Below are 20,135 nucleotides of genomic sequence, written 5' to 3'. Positions count from 1 at the left end.
CCAGCATGACAAATAATAAGTCGTTTTCCCTTCCCAGTCACCGAACAGAGTTTAGGAACTCGATCAGCAGCGTCTGATTTCGGCAGGTGATTGGCGGTACTTGTGCCCGGGAGGATATCCGTCCAGTGGTGGGATGTTGTGTGGTTGACATTCACCCAGGTCTCATCTTGATACACTATTAAATACCCCTGTTCTCGTAAACTGGATATTTCATGGAGATAGGACAGTCTCCTGTCTGATATATTGGCATCCTCAAAAATCACTTTTCCGGTTGTAGACATATGTTGGTATTTAAAATCGAGGTCATGGAGTGTTCTTCGTAAAGTTGATATGGATATGTTGATTCCATATTCCTCCCTTAAAGCCACGTTAATCTTATGTAATGTAGGTAATTCGCCCTCTCTATAAAATCTGTATACTCGTCGTCTAATAACATCTTTATCAAATAAATCGATGAGTTTTCGGTCGCGTTTTTTAACAGTGATTTCTGTGCTTGGATTCGTAGAGCATAGATTTTTCACAGTTCTTTTTACTGTTGAAACCGAAACTTTAAGTGCAGCGGCAACTCGATCGACAATTCGATAAGAAGCATACCTAGGTCTACCGCGCTGATATTAATCTTCAAAATAATCGAAAACGTTCTTAATACACAATTTTACATCAACTGAAGTGTTTTTCGATTTACCCATATTTTTCCTCAAATAACAATAACAAGAATGTCGACTACTACATTTTCAATGAATTTATATACCCTACCTAACTTGTATTTTACGTGGTTTACACATTGCTACAATAGCACGTGCAGTCATAGATCGAAATAATGATGCTATTGACCAAGCAATGCTATCGTATTTTGAACATTCAGGGCTGTGTCTGCGGGATGAAAAAGTGGTTGAACCCATACGAGTCCGAACAATAACCCTTTGGTTTTTCGCATTACAAATGTAACACCCCACCACCAAACCCCAGCCCCTAGCACCACCCTAAATACTATATATATATATATATATATACACGTATGAGTTCCCAATTTAAAGGCAAATTAAATAACATTTTAATTATTATTTGATGTTGGTGGCCTTTGACATTTTATCCCCCACCCCCTGGTCTTCTGGGTCCGGCCCTGCATTAAATTTATTTATAAATTTGGAAAGCACATTCCTGCGGTGTGTGAGGTGATTTGTGTTTATTACTGTGCTACACCTCAGTTGTGTTAGGTTAGGTATGGTATGCTAATATATAATTGATATTATAAAATAAAAATACATAATACATTAGCTAAATTTATTAAATATAATGCACCTACAAGAAAGGGTTACATGTTCTGTTTGTTTACATCTATGTTTAACGGAAAGATTAGACAATGCTGTTACACACTGCAAAACAATAATAACCTTGATTTAGTGAAACAAGCTATAATGGCCTTCACGTAGCCTCAGATCCCAATGTTTTGATATGCAAATGACCTTAGTTATTTATAGGAGAAATAACGTGCATTCAAAAGACACAGAGATTTTTAAAAAGTGGAATTATGTCAACTTCGTGCATTTTATATGATGATTTGTATATAAAACCTGTCGGGGTTTGGGTTTGTTTTCATGTAAATGCAAAGAAAACAAATATTGAATAGGAAATAAACGTAACATTTGCAAACAACTTTGGGTCTAAATAATTGAACAGGATAATAGTAAGTATATTGTATTTTTATTTAATTTCTATTACTTAATTAATGAATGTTATTTTATTTTATTTTATTTTATTTTATTAACTTTAATTTATTTTATTTCCTTTTATTTTATTTTATTAACTTTAATTTATTTTTACTTTGAAGCTATTTCTTGAAGTTTTATGATTTTTGTTGTATTTATTATGGAACGAGAAATTACTTCACCGATCCTTTTCCACATACAAACTTGTTCCGAGTTTCATTTTCCTCCCCATCTTCATAAATCAAGGCTACTATTCGTTCCTCGAATATTACCGGCTTCGGTGGCGTCGTGGCAGGCCATCGGTCTACAGGCTGGTAGGTACTTGGTTCGGATTCCAGTCGAGGCATGGGATTTTAAATCTAGATACCGACTCCAAACCCTGAGTGAGTGCTCCGCAAGGCTCAATGGCTAGGTGTAAACCACTTACACCGACCGGTGATCCATAACTGGTTCAACAAAGGCCATGGTCTGTGCTATCCTGCCTGTGGGAAGCGCAAATAAAAGATCGCTTGCTGCTAATCGGAAGAGTAGCTCATGTAGTGGCGACAGCGGGTTTCCTCTCAAAATCTGTGTGGTCCTTAACCATACGTCTGACGCCATATAACCGTAAATAAAATGTGTTGAGTGCGTCGTTAAATAAAACATTTCTTTCTTTCTTTCCTTCTCGAATATTAGCCTTGATTTATGAAGATGTTTCCTCCCATAAGACACCGCGCGTTTTAAACAAAATCCATACAGTCGGACGTTTTTCCTTTTAATTCAAAATGAAGATCGTTTCAAAGTAAGTATTTCTTAGTCTCCATATGCTCGAAATAGATCACAATACACGACTCGGGGGGGGGGGGGGGGGGGGGGGCGTGATGGTAGTCGTTATTTTAACCTCAAGTTCATCCCGAGCAAAATTACTCGGCACCCCTCGTCTCGTTCTCTTATGGTTGGCCTAACCAAATATTCTCGGTTATAGTTTATTTTTTATTGTGTTTTGTTTTTCCGGTGGTTATTTATCTTTGGGGCTTGTAATGTTATACAGATGTCCACTGAATACGCACCTGTCAGATATTTGGCTGTACAAAGGATATGAGGGAAAATAGCCCATTGAAATTATATTTTTAATTATCAAGATATATTCTGGTCGGCAATAACTAACCCCAAAATCATAAACAAGGGTTATTAGGGTTATTGTGTTTTATAGCAGTCTCACATGCGATAGCAGAGGCGGATCTAGGGTGGGGGTGGTGGGGTCAAGGGCCAGGGCCCCTCCCTAAATTCCCTTAGCATCAGCCTCGTGTGATTGGGTGCCCCTCCCCTAAATGGATTTTCTGGATCCACCACTGGATAGCAATCAATAACAAATGAAAATTGAATGGTACTTTTTTTACTGGAGTTCAGTATAGAAGGATAGCCAGGTGGGTGTGAAACGATCACTCTTGAGCAATTTACAATATTCAAGTTGGCCACCAAGGAGTATGAATATCCGAAACCAAATATGATAAAAACATGAATTATATTTCTCTTTGTATATAAAAACATGAATTATATCTCTCTTTGTATGATCAAAACATGAATTATATTTCTCTTTGTATTATAAAAACGTGAAATATATTTCTCTTTGTATTATAAAAACATGAACAATATTTCTCTTTGTATGATAAAAACTTGAATTGTCTCTCTTTGTATTATAAAAACATGAATTATATTTCTCTTTGTATTATAAAAACATGAATCATATCTCTTTGTATTATAAAAACATGAATTATATTTCTCTTTGTATTATAAAAACGTGAATTATATTTCTCTTTGTATTATAAAAACGTGAATTATATCTCTCTTTGTATTATAAAAACATGAATTATATCGCTCTTTGTATTATAAAAAAACATGAATTATATCTATTTGTATGATAAAAACATGAATCATATTTCTCTTTGTATTATAAAAACGTGAATTATATCTCTCTTTGTATTATAAAAACATGATTTATATTTCTCTTTGTATGATAGAAACGTGAATTATATTTCTCTTTGTATTATAAAAACATGAATTATATCTCTGTTTGTATTATAATAACATGAGTTATATCTCTCTTTGTATGATAGAAACGTGAATTATATTTCTCTTTGTATTATAAAAACATGAATTATATCTCTCTTTGTATTATAAAAACATGAATTATATTTCTCTTTGTATTATAAAAACAGTAATTATCTCTCTCTTTGTATTATAATAACGTGAATTATATCGCTCTTTGTATTATAATAACGTGAATTATATCTCGCTTTGTATTATAAAAACATGAATTATATCTCTATTTGTATTATAAAAACGTGAATTATATCTCTCTTTGTATGATAGAAACGTGAATTATATTTCTCTTTGTATTATAAAAACATGAATTATCTCTCTCTTTGTATTATAATAACGTGAATTATATCGCCCTTGTATTATAATAACGTGAATTATATCTCGCTTTGTATTATAAAAACATGAATTATATCTCTATTTGTATTATAAAAACGTGAATTATATCTCTCTTTGTATTATAATAACGTTAATTATATTTCTCTTTGTATTATAAACACGTGAATTATATCTCTCTTTGTATTATAAAAACATGAATTATACCTCTCTTTGTATTATAATAACGTGAATTATATCTCTCTGTGTATTATAAAAACATGAATTATATCTCTCTTTGTAATATAAAAACGTGAATTATATCTCTCTTTGTATTATAAAAACATTAATTATCTCTCTCTCTTTGTATTATAATAACATGAATTATATCGCTCTTTGTATATTAATAACGTGAATTATATCGCTCTTTGTATTATAAAAACGTGAATTATATCTCTCTTTGTATTATAAAAACATGAATTATATCTCTCTTTGTATTATAAAAACGTGAATTATATCTCTCGTTGTATTATAATAACGTCAATTATATTTCTCTTTGTATTATAAACACGTGAATTATATCTCTCTTTGTATTATAATAACGTGAATTATATCTCTCTTTGTATTATAATAACGTGAATTATATCTGTCTTTGTATGATAGAAACGTGAATTATATTTCTCTTTGTATTATAAAAACATGAATTATATCTCTGTTTGTATTATAAAAACAGTAATTATCTCTCTCTTTGTATTATAATAACGTGAATTATATCGCTCTTTGTATTATAATAACGTGAATTATATCTCGCTTTGTATTATAAAAACATGAATTATATCTCTATTTGTATTATAAAAACGTGAATTATATCTCTCTTTGTATGATAGAAACGTGAATTATATTTCTCTTTGTATTATAAAAACATGAATTATCTCTCTCTTTGTATTATAATAACGTGAATTATATCGCCCTTTGTATTATAATAACGTGAATTATATCTCGCTTTGTATTATAAAAACATGAATTATATCTCTATTTGTATTATAAAAACGTGAATTATATCTCTCTTTGTATTATAATAACGTTAATTATATTTCTCTTTGTATTATAAACACGTGAATTATATCTCTTTTTGTATTATAAAAACATGAATTATACCTCTCTTTGTATTATAATAACGTGAATTATATCTCTCTGTGTATTATAAAAACATGAATTATATCTCTCTTTGTAATATAAAAACGTGAATTATATCTCTCTTTGTATTATAAAAACATTAATTATCTCTCTCTCTTTGTATTATAATAACATGAATTATATCGCTCTTTGTATATTAATAACGTGAATTATATCGCTCTTTGTATTATAAAAACGTGAATTATATCTCTCTTTGTATTATAAAAACATGAATTATATCTCTCTTTGTATTATAAAAACGTGAATTATATCTCTCGTTGTATTATAATAACGTCAATTATATTTCTCTTTGTATTATAAACACGTGAATTATATCTCTCTTTGTATTATAATAACGTGAATTATATCTCTCTTTGTATTATAATAACGTGAATTATATCTGTCTTTGTATGATAAAAACGTGAATTATCTCTCTCTTTGTATTATAAAAACATGAATCATATTTCTCTTTGTATGATAAAAACGTGAATTATATCTCTCTTTGTATTATAATAACGTGAATTATATCTCTCTTTGTATTATAAAACATGAATTATATCTCTCTTTGTAATATAAAAACGTGAATTATATCTCTCTTTGTATTATAAAAACATGAATTATCTCTCTTTGTATTATAATAACATGAATTATATCTCTCTTTGTATTATAAAAACGTGAATTATATCGCTCTTTGTATTATAAAAACGTGAATTATACCTCTCTTTGTATTATAAAAACGTCAATTATATCTCTCTTTGTATTATAAAAACATGAATTGTATCTCTCTTTGTATGATAAAAACATGAATTATATCTCTCTTTGTATGATAAAAACATTAATTATATCTCTCTTTGTATTATAAAAACGTAAATTATATCTCTCTTTGTATGATAAAAACATGAATTATATCTCTCGTTGTATTATAAAAAACGTGAATTATATCTCTCGATGTATTATAAAAACATGAATTATATCTCTCTTTGTAATATAAAAACGTGAATTATATCTCTCTTTGTATTATAAAAACATTAATTATCTCTCTCTCTTTGTATTATAATAACATGAATTATATCGCTCTTTGTATATTAATAACGTGAATTATATCGCTCTTTGTATTATAAAAACGTGAATTATATCTCTCTTTGTATTATAAAAACATGAATTATATCTCTCTTTGTATTATAAAAACGTGAATTATATCTCTCGTTGTATTATAATAACGTCAGTTATATTTCTCTTTGTATTATAAACACGTGAATTATATCTCTCTTTGTATTATAATAACGTGAATTATATCTCTCTTTGTATTATAATAACGTGAATTATATCTGTCTTTGTATGATAGAAACGTGAATTATATTTCTCTTTGTATTATAAAAACATGAATTATATCTCTGTTTGTATTATAATAACATGAGTTATATCTCTCTTTGTATGATAGAAACGTGAATTATATTTCTCTTTGTATTATAAAAACATGAATTATATCTCTCTTTGTATTATAAAAACATGAATTATATTTCTCTTTGTATTATAAAAACAGTAATTATCTCTCTCTTTGTATTATAATAACGTGAATTATATCGCTCTTTGTATTATAATAACGTGAATTATATCTCGCTTTGTATTATAAAAACATGAATTATATCTCTATTTGTATTATAAAAACGTGAATTATATCTCTCTTTGTATGATAGAAACGTGAATTATATTTCTCTTTGTATTATAAAAACATGAATTATCTCTCTCTTTGTATTATAATAACGTGAATTATATCGCCCTTTGTATTATAATAACGTGAATTATATCTCGCTTTGTATTATAAAAACATGAATTATATCTCTATTTGTATTATAAAAACGTGAATTATATCTCTCTTTGTATTATAATAACGTTAATTATATTTCTCTTTGTATTATAAACACGTCAATTATATCTCTCTTTGTATTATAAAAACATGAATTATACCTCTCTTTGTATTATAATAACGTGAATTATATCTCTCTGTGTATTATAAAAACATGAATTATATCTCTCTTTGTAATATAAAAACGTGAATTATATCTCTCTTTGTATTATAAAAACATTAATTATCTCTCTCTCTTTGTATTATAATAACATGAATTATATCGCTCTTTGTATATTAATAACGTGAATTATATCGCTCTTTGTATTATAAAAACGTGAATTATATCTCTCTTTGTATTATAAAAACATGAATTATATCTCTCTTTGTATTATAAAAACGTGAATTATATCTCTCGTTGTATTATAATAACGTCAATTATATTTCTCTTTGTATTATAAACACGTGAATTATATCTCTCTTTGTATTATAATAACGTGAATTATATATCTCTTTGTATTATAATAACGTGAATTATATCTGTCTTTGTATGATAAAAACGTGAATTATATCTCTCTTTGTATTATAAAAACATGAATCATATTTCTCTTTGTATGATAAAAACGTGAATTATATCTCTCTTTGTATTATAATAACGTGAATTATATCTCTCTTTGTATTATAAAACATGAATTATATCTCTCTTTGTAATATAAAAACGTGAATTATATCTCTCTTTGTATTATAAAAACATGAATTATCTCTCTTTGTATTATAATAACATGAATTATATCTCTCTTTGTATTATAAAAACGTGAATTATATCGCTCTTTGTATTATAAAAACGTGAATTATACCTCTCTTTGTATTATAAAAACGTCAATTATATCTCTCTTTGTATTATAAAAACATGAATTGTATCTCTCTTTGTATGATAAAAACATGAATTATATCTCTCTTTGTATGATAAAAACATTAATTATATCTCTCTTTGTATTATAAAAACGTAAATTATATCTCTCTTTGTATGATAAAAACATGAATTATATCTCTCGTTGTATTATAAAAAACGTGAATTATATCTCTCGATGTATTATAAAAACGTGAATTATATTTCTCTTTGAATGTTAAAAGACAAAAAATTCATTAAAATAATTATTTGAAGCAAACACTAGAAATATTTAACACAATATACAAGATGGCCACCAAGGAGTATGCAAATTAATAAGGTGTTATATCCTGGTAACCAAATATGATAAAACATGAATCATATTTTTCTTTGTATTATAAAAACATGAATTATATTTCTTTTTGAAAGTTAAAAGACAAAGAATTCATTAAAATAATTATATGACGCAAACACTAGAACTATTTAACACAATATACAAGATGGCAGCCAAGAAGTATGGAAATGAATATTGTGTTATATCCTGGTAACCAGATATGATAGACACATGAATTATATGTCTTTTTCTGCGGATTAATAATATACTGACGGGGAGTTTCGGTTATAACCGTTATGTCTACGTTACTGAATAAATTTTGAAAAGTTTTGTTGTGTTATCACAGACGGCCTTTGCATGGATAACATTGAAATGTGGGTATCCTACACCATTTTATGATTGTGATCAATAGCGTGTGTGCCCACCCAGGGCTGTAGTCTCTGCTCTAACTCACCTTACCATTGACCCAATCAAGTTCTTTATGGTCCTAGCGTAGTGTGTTATAGTATAGGGTGGTATAGCGTAAAATGCTCATTGCCTTCTATACCTAACTTTATTTATTGCATTAGAAAGATGCTATTGTGGTCAATGTTGACATTTCGACATAGTCGACAGTGATAGAAATTAACATTTTGGAATTATTTTTACCAGCCTCAAAGACTCTGTCATTAGAACAAATCCACGAAAACAAAAATCGGATGACAATTCACGGAGGAGCAGCTTTTCGCACGGTTTTAACTCCACGTGGCCGTTTCCACGGTAACCCACGTACCCACCTAAATACTGCATGCACAGATGTACCGACGCCAATAAACAGACAAGAGAGTACTATATATATGCTAAACACTGTACTTTTGTTTTGTTCCAGCCTTGCTGTTTAAGAATATAGCTTCCTAAGTGGATCTCACACGCGTGTCCTTTACCCAAAACATCGGCTTCCTCTTTTGGATGTTTTAGCCTCATCAGTAAGTCGGTCCAGGTTACACTCTAGGACACATGATCTCAGTTTCGCCATAAAACCATTTCTCATAGCACCCACCGCAGTAGTCAGGGCTGTGGAAAACAAATTATAACCTACATCATCATACTTATTATCGTCGTCATCATCATCATCATCATCAACAACAACAACATCACTGTCATCATCATCGTTATCATCAACAGTCAATAGACAGAATCAGAATTACAAAGCTGTCGTTGCTAGTGATAAGAAAAGGAATGGAATATTTGTTTGACGACATCTCAGCACATTTTAAAGTAGGGCCATTTGGTTTTATTTCAACTCTTGGTCGGGGAAGATAGTTAACCCATTGCTGTCACACGGTCTACATCTATTGACAAAGCAGCATGAACGTTTTTACATACACTTTCCCATAGGCACGACCTTTAATATACACGTCGTGGAGCACTGGTTGGGACGGTGGGGGGGGGGGGGACGATTGACTGCTACTCGTTTATATCCCGCCCACGAGCAGCCCTAGCGTTCACCAATAGTTCGATAGTTCCCAGTGTTTATCCAATCACTGGCGTAGCCATGAGGTCACGCCCCCCCCCCCCCACACACACACCACCCTCCCACGAGTCACAACCTTTTTTTGTCACATTTTATATCTACCTGTCGCCCCTCAAAGGACAGTTTGGGTGTCCTACACCCCCCCCCCCACCCACCCCCATCCCAATGTATGTCGCCATTATAAAATCCAACGCCAATGCATCCCGTTTAACATGAAGCGCAAAATTGTCTGAATGAACGCAACCCCTTTTCGCCCCAGCTGACGATTTGAGCTGTCGTGTGACTGGATGTTGGCAATACCTCGTGACCTGATAGGATGTTTGTAAAACTAGTAACCGTTCTGTTCCATTCACAACTACTACTGCAACAAACAGATCTCAATTTAAATGTTTAGATCTTCGTTCAAAATTAAGTATGAAAATTACCGATCCTCTCTTCTTTCTCCGATTTATTTTTGGACTGTCCTAAAATGCTCCAAATTATAAAAATATTCGGTCGAGTAGTCAACTTTTTTCACTAATTGCATTTTCAAATGCTGCCCATTTTCAACTCTCTCTCCCCTCCTCCCCCCCCCCCACCCCACCCTTTTGTCCCGAACTTAGATTGTGTCCGAAAAAGACATGCCTGAACCTTAATTGGATATAAGGCCACATAAAAAAAATATACTTGTTTAGCGTCCACCCATTTATTTAAATTTTTCCAGGTAGGGAGGGAAATGTTTTTTTAATTATTATTATTTTCTATACAGAATGGCGGAATGCAGGAAGAAGACATCTAACCATTGTATTCATAGTCAGAAGGCATGATAGGAAGCTACAAAAGATCATAGACATTTTTAAGCTAGAAATTGCACAAGAAATCATTGAAATTATTGTAAAATCCTTTTTCAAATGAAAGTTAATATTAATGCGCAAGCGCAAGTGGTACATGTGCGATAAAAAATTGACGACGTCACGGATACACAGCTGTTTATCGGATAACACACTACACTGAATTCGACAATAACGATGATTTACGAAAGAATGTAAAGAATGCTACCACACAAGCACTCCAAAATGCAATATTGAACAGAATTGTGAAGTCCAGTTTTTGTTGAATAGCATGTAGCACATGAGGTGTGATCCGTAACTTTTGCACTGGAGGTTTACCTTTCTTCCTCATAATGCCTTTCTTGACTAATGAAAGGGACCAGTCTGTCAGGAGATTGTCAACACCTGCTTCTATGTGAATCATTAAGATACCCAGGTATACTGTTAGCACCGAGTGATCGGGCCAAAAACGCTGTATATCTAAGTAGCATTAATTTAGTATATGGTACAGGTGTCAACCCAAAATAAAGACAAAATCTTAGATAGCTTTTTGTCATTGATGTCTTTTTAGTACTTATGGCATAAGCCGATTGTTTGTAGCCTTTGATTTCAAAATCTAGACGATGAAGCTCTGAAGCCAATGTTCCTGTAAACAAACAATAAAGAATCAATTGTCCTATGATGAATCAACGAATCACTGTTATAATTACTCAACCACAATTTATTATCATCTTCATGCAGTCGAGAAATATTGTCACTCACGATATTTCTGCTACCTGAAATATACCTAGCTGTCAGATGGAATCCATATATTGCTGAAAGCCAGAAAGGTTCACGAATAATTGCCACTCACACCGGGTTGGAAGATGTCCCCTTGTTAATGCAGTATATCGCAACAGTATTATCAGTATATGCCACAAAATGTTTGCCGCTCCACGATGGTGCCCACATTATTTTAATATTGAAACAATGCTATCTGTTTCTGACACCTATTTTAATAGTATTCTTAGTTATGGGTTAGAGGTCTGGGAATTCCATTGTGCAAGGGATGTTGAAAATATTCATAGAAAATTTTGTAAAAAAACTACTCGGAGTACAACAAGGGGCATGTAATGAATTTATATATAGTGAGTTAGGGTGTTTTCTTCCGTATATTATGAGAAAATTAAGAATTTTTAAATATTTTGATTTAAAATACGAAATACTGAAAATTGTATCCTTTTAGCTATATATGAGGAAATGGAATGATTAAAGGGTAACTAGGTAACACAAGTCAAGCAAGAACTAAATAGGCTTGGACTAAACTATATATGGAAGATACCACATGTTGGTAACAGAGAATATAACATAATTAAGGAAAGAATTTACGATAATTTTAAACAACATTGTTTTAGTCGAATAACGACTTCACCGAGAGGTACCCTATATAAATTTGTGTTACTTGAATTCAAGCTACAAACATCTTAGAAAACCCATACCATTAAATCACTTAAAAGAAATATCAAAGATCCGAATTAGTGCACACAAATTAAATATAGAAACCGGAAGGTATAGGAAAATCGACAGGGCCGAAAGAAAATGCACAATTTGTAACTCTAATGATATAGAAGACGAATATCATTTTGTCCTTATTTGCCCAGCTATGAATGATTTGAGGAATACGTATATTAAACAATGTTACCACAGACGCCCAAGCGTATTTTGGCTCACTGAACTATTAACAACTGAAAACAATAAAGACATCAATAACCTGGGGAAATATTTAGTTTTGGCAAATAAAGTTAAGAGACAATTTACTGCAGATTACTTAAAATATGACATCCACTAACCTGCCGTTTCATTAGCTAGTATATTAATAGTATTTCATCTGGTATACATCAATATATACATATATATTTAGAATTGTTACTATACCACGATAATGTTTATAGTGCACATATGTATTTATTACACCGCGGTGACGAAGATACCCGTAAGAGATTTTTCATATCCCACAATGTGAGATATGCTTTTTGAGAGGTCATGACCTCCAATAACATTATGCGCTCTGAATGACTCCGCTGTTTTGTTTACGTTCAGTGTCCTGTTTAGTGAGAGACAAAAAATATATTTGGCGACTTAAATTAATAATGTAGCGCGTTGTAATAAATAGAATACTATACTCGTCCCCGTGAGAGACCGTTTATATTACAACTCGTGTGTTGTCGATCGTACATCACTCGCTTCCGCTCCTGATGTACGATCGAAAACACACTCGTTGTAATATAAACGGTCTCTCACGGGGACTCGTTTAGTATTCTCTATGTACATCCCACCACTATTACTAGTATACTATGTTAATTTTACCATTAATTCTTAAACTACTCTCCACCTGTATTTGTATATTTGTATATATATTGTGATTATATATGTATGTATTTATGCAGATAAGGTTTTTTTTTAACTTAAGGCAAATAAAGAACTTGAACTTGTCTCGCCGCTTCGCCCAACAATGCCAATTCTTTAATATTAATATGTTGGTCGCTAATCGCTGGTACATCCGCCCGCCAGTTTACATACGTTTACAGTTTATAACCAGTCGCCGTTATACACTCCGCCGCCGCCCAGATTACACACATCTGTCGCAAATTCATGGTAGGAGACACTTTCACCCTGTATGGCAAACGTTTCCCCATTAAAAACATCACAGAAATCTAAGCACCATTTCACATCCGCCCTCGCACATGGTAATGTTTTTGCTTAACCATATTACACAAGTCAATCAATCGCCTCATAAAAGTATGCCCACCTCGCACTGCACGTGCGGCCAAGTTTAACTTGCCAAATGTTGCAATTGACACTTCTTTGCTTTCTTTAATCTCGAGAAATGAAATAGACATTGCCTCAAATCTGCAAGTTTATCTTCAGATAAGTTTAATGTACACTTTATGCTATCTATTTTGATGCCTAGGAATTTCATCTTTTGTGTTGGAGGGACATATTTAGGTGATAACCCTACTCTGTTTTCTGATTTGCGGACGTATATCGGTGGTTTTACTGTCACAAATTTAGTTTTATTGGCGACGCGTTAGCCTATTCTAATTTCAACTGTTTTATTACTTTTTCTGAAATAAACTATAACAGACTTCCCTAAAATATAGTGTCATTACAGTGACGTCACTCAGGAATGTAGACCGATTTACATGCCAACAAATGATTCCTACGCTCAACAAATAAGTATACCGTTTTGTAAATTTTTAATAATTTATTTCAAATTTCTTCTCAACGTGTTGTACAGTGAATTGTATGCTCGAATAACTATTAACTGATAACAAAAATAACAACAGTAAAATTGAGCAATTGTTTGAAATAATAAACGACCTTGACATTAACAAAGCATATTAAATAGCCTAACAAAGTATTACCTGAAAATATATAAATTTGATTTGTCCCTAAATGTACTTTATTCAACCATCTACGTAGCCACCATATTCCACTTATTAATGATATTTCATAAAAATATTCGAATTATGGCAATGGTCTATAATTCAAAAACTAATATTGCCAACAGGGTTGATATGGCTTTGACTCAATATGGTTTAGTTAAGGTGATGCGATACCTAGATTTGGTTTCCAAATATTAATGTAATTTTAATAATTTTAGAGAAATAAGGTTCTTAAATCTGTGACAGTATGCCTTTAACATTAGAAATCCCGATTCCCCCCGGAAGCAAGCAGCGGCTTAATTCAATATTTCTATACTTTTATGTAGATAGGCAGTAGGAAATGAATGCAGAATTTCAAGAGTTTTTACATCTAACTTTCATAGAAAGTGACATACAATACGAAATTCGCGATCGAGGCTAATACACATAACCTATAAACACCAGGTTTTAAAATACCATCAACCCCCTAGTGGGCAACTGTTTACTTAATTTCAGCTATACAGGCCTTGATCGTTTGTTACAAAATGACCAAACAGACGTCTGAAGATTTGTTTTTACTAAATAATGTTATATAGTTCACGATACAGGCCAATACACATAACCAATACAAACAATGTTTTAATACGATCACCCCCCCCCCCCCCCCCCCACCCCCCCTCGACGCATCAAACTACCCAGCACATTTCAGGTAAATCTGCCCAGATTTAATTTTAGAAAATGAAAAATCAGACGGCTTAAAAAGTAATAATAATAATAATGCCAGCAAAAACAATAGGTTCCCCAGCATTGGCTTGGGAATCCCAAGCATTGGCTTGGGAACCTAATAATAATCCCAGCAAAAAACATAGGTTCCCCAGGCTTGGCTTGGGAACCTAATAATAATAATAATAATAATAAGAAGAAGAAGAAGAAGAAGAAGAAGAAGAAGAAGAAGAAGAAGAAGAAGAAGAAGAAGAAGAAGAAGAAGAAATAAGTAACTATTAACGGTGTTACTCTCAGGCAAACTGTGAAGATATGACCAATGCATTTAGTAGTGACGAACTTTCGTTTTTTGTGGTGAAGAATTTATTGAGTGTTATGGCTTTATGTTATGGCTTTAGTTTTCTGACATTGCGGTGTTTAATGTATGATAATGTCGACGTTTAGTCGACAGAAAAACCCTCGACCGCTGCTCGTAACGATAAAGCAGTTTAGGATATTTCGTGTTTACTTACCCAAACATGTCAGTACATACCACGGTCTTTGATGGCTTGGTCGGGAAAAAACCCCAGGTGATCGATCTGCTATTAAAGGGACATTCATGAGTTTGCTGCAATTTTTAATATATTATTGACTAACAGAGACTTTTTAACGATTGTAATTACATATCAAATATATGTTTCTGCATCAAATATTAGTGGTTGTATATTAAACGTGTTTCTGATCATTCTAATAGTTGTACTATGTTATATTTCCTAAAAAATGTTTTAGTTTTTTCGTACGTACGAAATTGTTTGAAAACAAAATCCAGTTTGGCCTTGCAAATACTAAGACGACCAAAAACACACTGAATATACAGACACTGATATTCTAAACAAGTTAATATGTTTAATATGTAAGTTTAATCGTAGAAATATTTTATTAGTCGGAAACATTTTACAATGCAGGAAACTCGGGAATGTCTCTTTAGTGTGACAGAGCCTAGTGTTTAAAGACCATTGTATATTTTTCACTGTTAAATCTCATTTAGGTATTACTGAAGTCAGATGTTATTCTTACATTGTAGTGTTTACATTGTCCATTTCTGTACATGCGACTATTTCTGGTCATCCACGTGTTTGTAAAAGCGCTAAATTCATTTTCCATAATTCAGAAAACGCGCGTACGTCTTAAAAGTATCGGTTGTGAAGACGAGCTCGAGTCTATTATTATAGGATATTTTCCTATTTCAAGTTAAAGTTTGTTTTGTTTAACGACACAACTCGAGCACATTGATTTATTAATCATCGGCTATTGGATGTCACACATTTGGTAATTTCGACATATAGTCTTAGAGAGAAAACCCGCTACTTATTTCCATTAGTATATATGCACCATCTCACAGACAGGATAGCACATGCCAGACAGACACAGAGACAGAGAGAGAGAGAGAGAGAGAGAGAGAGAGAGAGAGAGAGAGAGAGAGAGAGAGAGAGAGAGAGAGAGAGAGACTGTCGAGGTATTGTTATTTTTATAATATGTTTGTATGCGTTACATGTGTCGGGTTGGGGGCGGATTTAGTTTAGTCCGTAGAGTGCTCGCCTGGGGCGCTTTCGTCGTAGGATCAAACCCCTTCGGCGGATATAAATGTATGCGTTTCACACGTCCCATCCTGTGCCCCTCAGTTAGTATATCAGAGGCCGTGGTATGTGCTATCCTGACTGTGGCAAAATGTATATAAAAGATCCTTTGCTGCTAATGGAAAGATGTAGTGGGTTTCCTCTAACGACAGTTAAAAGTAAAGTTTGTTTTGATTTATTACTCATCGGCTATTGGATGTCAAACATTTGGTCATTCCTTTTCCTTTAACTTTGAATTGGTTTAACATGCTCATATACCACTAAGGTTTCGAGCATGTTTATCCCGGGCCCCGCCCCTGGATAGCCAGGGGCATGATCCGGGACAGAAAATTTAAGGGGGCAATTTAGATAATTAATGTCAAACGGTAATTTCTAAACATAGCGGAAACCTGCCACATTTGTTCCATATAATTAGTAGCAAGGGATTTTTTTATATCCACCATCCTACTGACAGGCTAGTACATACCACATCATTTGATATACCAGTCATAATACACTGGCTGGAATGGGAAATAGCCCAGTGGGTCCACAGATGAATATCGATCCTTGTCCTCCGACGACTACATGTCAGAATCACCAAATATTTGTCATGACACAGCAGATGATTAGTTAATCAATGTGCTCTAGTGGTGTCGTTAAACAAAACAAACGTGTGTATATGTGTTTATTTATATGTGTATATGATGTATAGGCGATATCTACATAGTGTATATCATAACGATGCTGTATGCAATACATTTGGCAGTTTCCTAAACCGTTCGTGTTCAATCACCGTTTAATTATACTGAGATAATATCTGTTTCCGAATGTAACTCGATATCGAACAGAGTGATCATTGATTAGGATGACCATAATAATCCGACTACAAATATTTCAAGGTATTACAAGGCCATCAACCCACGTCATGGAGGATGACCTAGCTCCCGGATTAGAGCATGTTCTACACGGGCAAGGTTTCCATGACCTGGTGTCCTTGTCTACTGACGTGTGGGATGTAGCTCGGTCCTCGCCTGAGGTGCACTGGGTAACAGAATCGATACACCTCTATGGACTCGGGATTTCCCCGCCTCAACCAGTGCCCCACGAATGGTACAGCAAAGACCATGAACTCTATCGTCATGTCAGTGCATTATAAAATAGCCTTGCTGCTTTGTAGGTAGAAGTAGCCTAGGTGTCCCTCTGTCTCTCTCTGTCTGTCTGTCTGTGTGTGTGTGGCTATATATATATATATATATACAAAGGTAAATATTTGTGAATGCAAGAATCGTTGAGTGTTTGGGTTTTTTAGAAAGAAAAACAAACGTCTGTGTCTTGGTCGATAACTTTCTCCGAAACAACGTTGCCATGACCGCCATGGGCTCATCACATATACGCATGCCCAAATTATGATATCTACATGCAGTCTATTCCTGGTCAGTTTGCAGCTCTTTTTTAAAATTAGAATTCGCTGTTTGACAAAATAAAATTCAAGATGGCTGCCAAGTAGTTAGACATTTTTTAAAATGCCATATATAGTCACTATCGCCCTAAATACTGAAACAGACCAATAAAAAGTTTTTTTAATCGAATGGAAACATAGAAAACGTTTACCTTCTATTTATTCCCTGCTTCGTGGCACCTTTATAGCAACTTGGCCGTTAAAATAATTTGATCAGTACCGGTAATTCTATAGAAAATGTACAGTTCCTTAATTGCAATATTCTATGCACATGCATGTTTGCTACCTGCTTTTATGCAGGCACCTGTACGGGAAAGGGGGGGGGGGGGGGGGTGTTCTATAAAGTGGCAATCCTCCTACAGACGAAGTGGGAACCATATATCGCGGTCAGGATCAGCTCCTCTTTATAACCCTTAGTAAATCACCCGACAGTGAGTAATGGCTGCAGGCGGCAGGACATTGCCCAGTGGTAAAGCGTTCGTCTCATGCGCGGTCGGTTTAGGATCGAACCCCATCGGTGGGCCCATTGGGCTATTTCTCGTTCCAACCAGTGCACCACGACTGGCATATCAAACGCCGTGGTATGTGCTAGCCTGTCTGTGGAATGGTGTATACACAATATCCATTGCTACTAATGGGAAAATGTAGCGGGTTTCGGCTGAGTGCACGGCTGATTGGTATTCCTCCGTGTGGATCGCGTACGGCGGCTTGAATGTAAAGTGTACGGCTGATTGGCATTCATCCGTGGGGATGGTGTACGGCTGCTTGGATGTAGAGTGTACGGCTGATTGGTATTCCCCCGTATAGAAAGTATACGGCTTTTTGGAAAGTGATTTTTCAGATAAACCTAATTTTTTTAATTTAGACATTATATCGTATACATAACATAAGCAAAAGTGATCAAGAACCCCCAGAACCAATACGCAAATGGTATTCCAGTGAACTTTGGGGCAATGGAAGATAGCTGACAGGCGCGGATCCAAGCGGGGGGGAGGGGGGGGGGGGGTTGGATGGTGCACCACTCACTTAAACTTCAAAGTATCAAGTAAATTATCTGTATAATCAGGCATGGCGGAGGAAGGGCCGTGGTATGTGCTATCCTGCCTATGGGATGGTGTATATAAAAGATCCCTTGCTGCCAATCGAAAAGAGTAGCTCTTGAACTGGCGACAGCTGGTTTCCTCCTTCAATATCTGTGTGGTCCATAAATAAAATGTATTGAGTGCGTCGTTCAGTAGAACATTTCCTTCCTTCCCTTTGAAACTTTGCTTTGCGCCCTCGATCTGTCACCCCCCCCCCCCCCCCCCCCCCCCCCCCCCACACACACACACAATGTCGACTTGCTTCCGCCGTACTTGATAATGTATGTCAGTGCATTTTGAATTACCGCAGGTGTAATTTTTGGACCTTGCACGCACTCTCTAACAGTAACCTGCAAGGGCCACTGGCTTAGATATTGGTGGGAACACAAAAAAAATTAAACATAACCATTGTACAGTATTTTAGGCTCATCTCCAGTTAGATACACAGGACACATTTGAACTGCAATGATGTACTAATAAAAAATGGATGACTATTGTAAATGCCAAAATATTACATAATCACAAAATGACAATAACAATTAGTGCCAAAGAAACAGGATACATATTAGGTGCATGGCCACGTATATTAAAGAAAGGATTTCAAAATAAATTGTTAATATATGAGAAATAAAACTATTAAAGGGACAGACCCTAGTTTCAGCCCATGCAAATTAACACTTAGTTTAGTTAATCTACAAACCTGTAACACATTTGTATAAAGTTACAATTGAGTGACACATTAGACTGTGACTTTGAAATGGTGAAATATCCTCTAAAAATAGACTAAAACTCGACTCCGTAACTGTTACTTCTCAAACGCACGTGAGTTTTTAGAAATATGAGAAATGCATTTTGTCGTATTAAAAAAACCCTGAATACAGTCCAAGGCAAAAAAAACCATGTCATTGAAAAAACCCTGAATACAGTCCAAGGCAAAAAAAAACATGTCATTGAAAAAAACCCTGAATACAGTCCAAGGCAAAAAAAACCATGTCATTGAAAAAACCCTGAATACAGTCCAAGGCAAAAAAAACCATGTCATTGAAAAAACCCTGAATACAGTCCAAGGCAAAAAAAAACCATGTCATTGAAAAAAACCTGAATACAGTCCAAGGCAAAAAAAACCATGTCATTGAAAAAACCCTGAATACAGTCCACAGTCAAGAATACAGTCCAAAAAACAAAAAAAAAAAACCATGTCA

At 33.8% G+C, this 20,135-nt stretch overlaps 1 protein-coding gene across 1 annotated transcript in view; it reads right to left on the bottom strand.

Annotated features, from left to right (window-relative positions):
• Nucleotides 1-11,286: 11,286 nt before the first annotated feature.
• LOC121387228 overlaps nt 11,287-20,135 on the bottom strand; it is a 13,814-nt gene continuing 4,965 nt past the window's right edge. Inside the window, exons 3-4 of the mRNA XM_041518254.1 lie at nt 18,520-18,698; nt 11,287-11,316 (exon numbers count right to left, since the gene is read on the bottom strand). Coding sequence (XP_041374188.1) covers nt 11,287-11,316; nt 18,520-18,698 — 209 coding nt within the window. The remainder of the gene's footprint in view (nt 11,317-18,519; nt 18,699-20,135) is intronic.

This window comes from Gigantopelta aegis, chromosome 13 (genome assembly GCF_016097555.1).
Source record: "Gigantopelta aegis isolate Gae_Host chromosome 13, Gae_host_genome, whole genome shotgun sequence".
In the NCBI taxonomy this organism is placed as follows: Eukaryota; Metazoa; Mollusca; class Gastropoda; order Neomphalida; family Peltospiridae; genus Gigantopelta; species Gigantopelta aegis.
The sequence above is the reverse complement of the archived record's forward strand: the minus strand, read 5'-3'. Positions and strand labels throughout refer to the sequence as shown.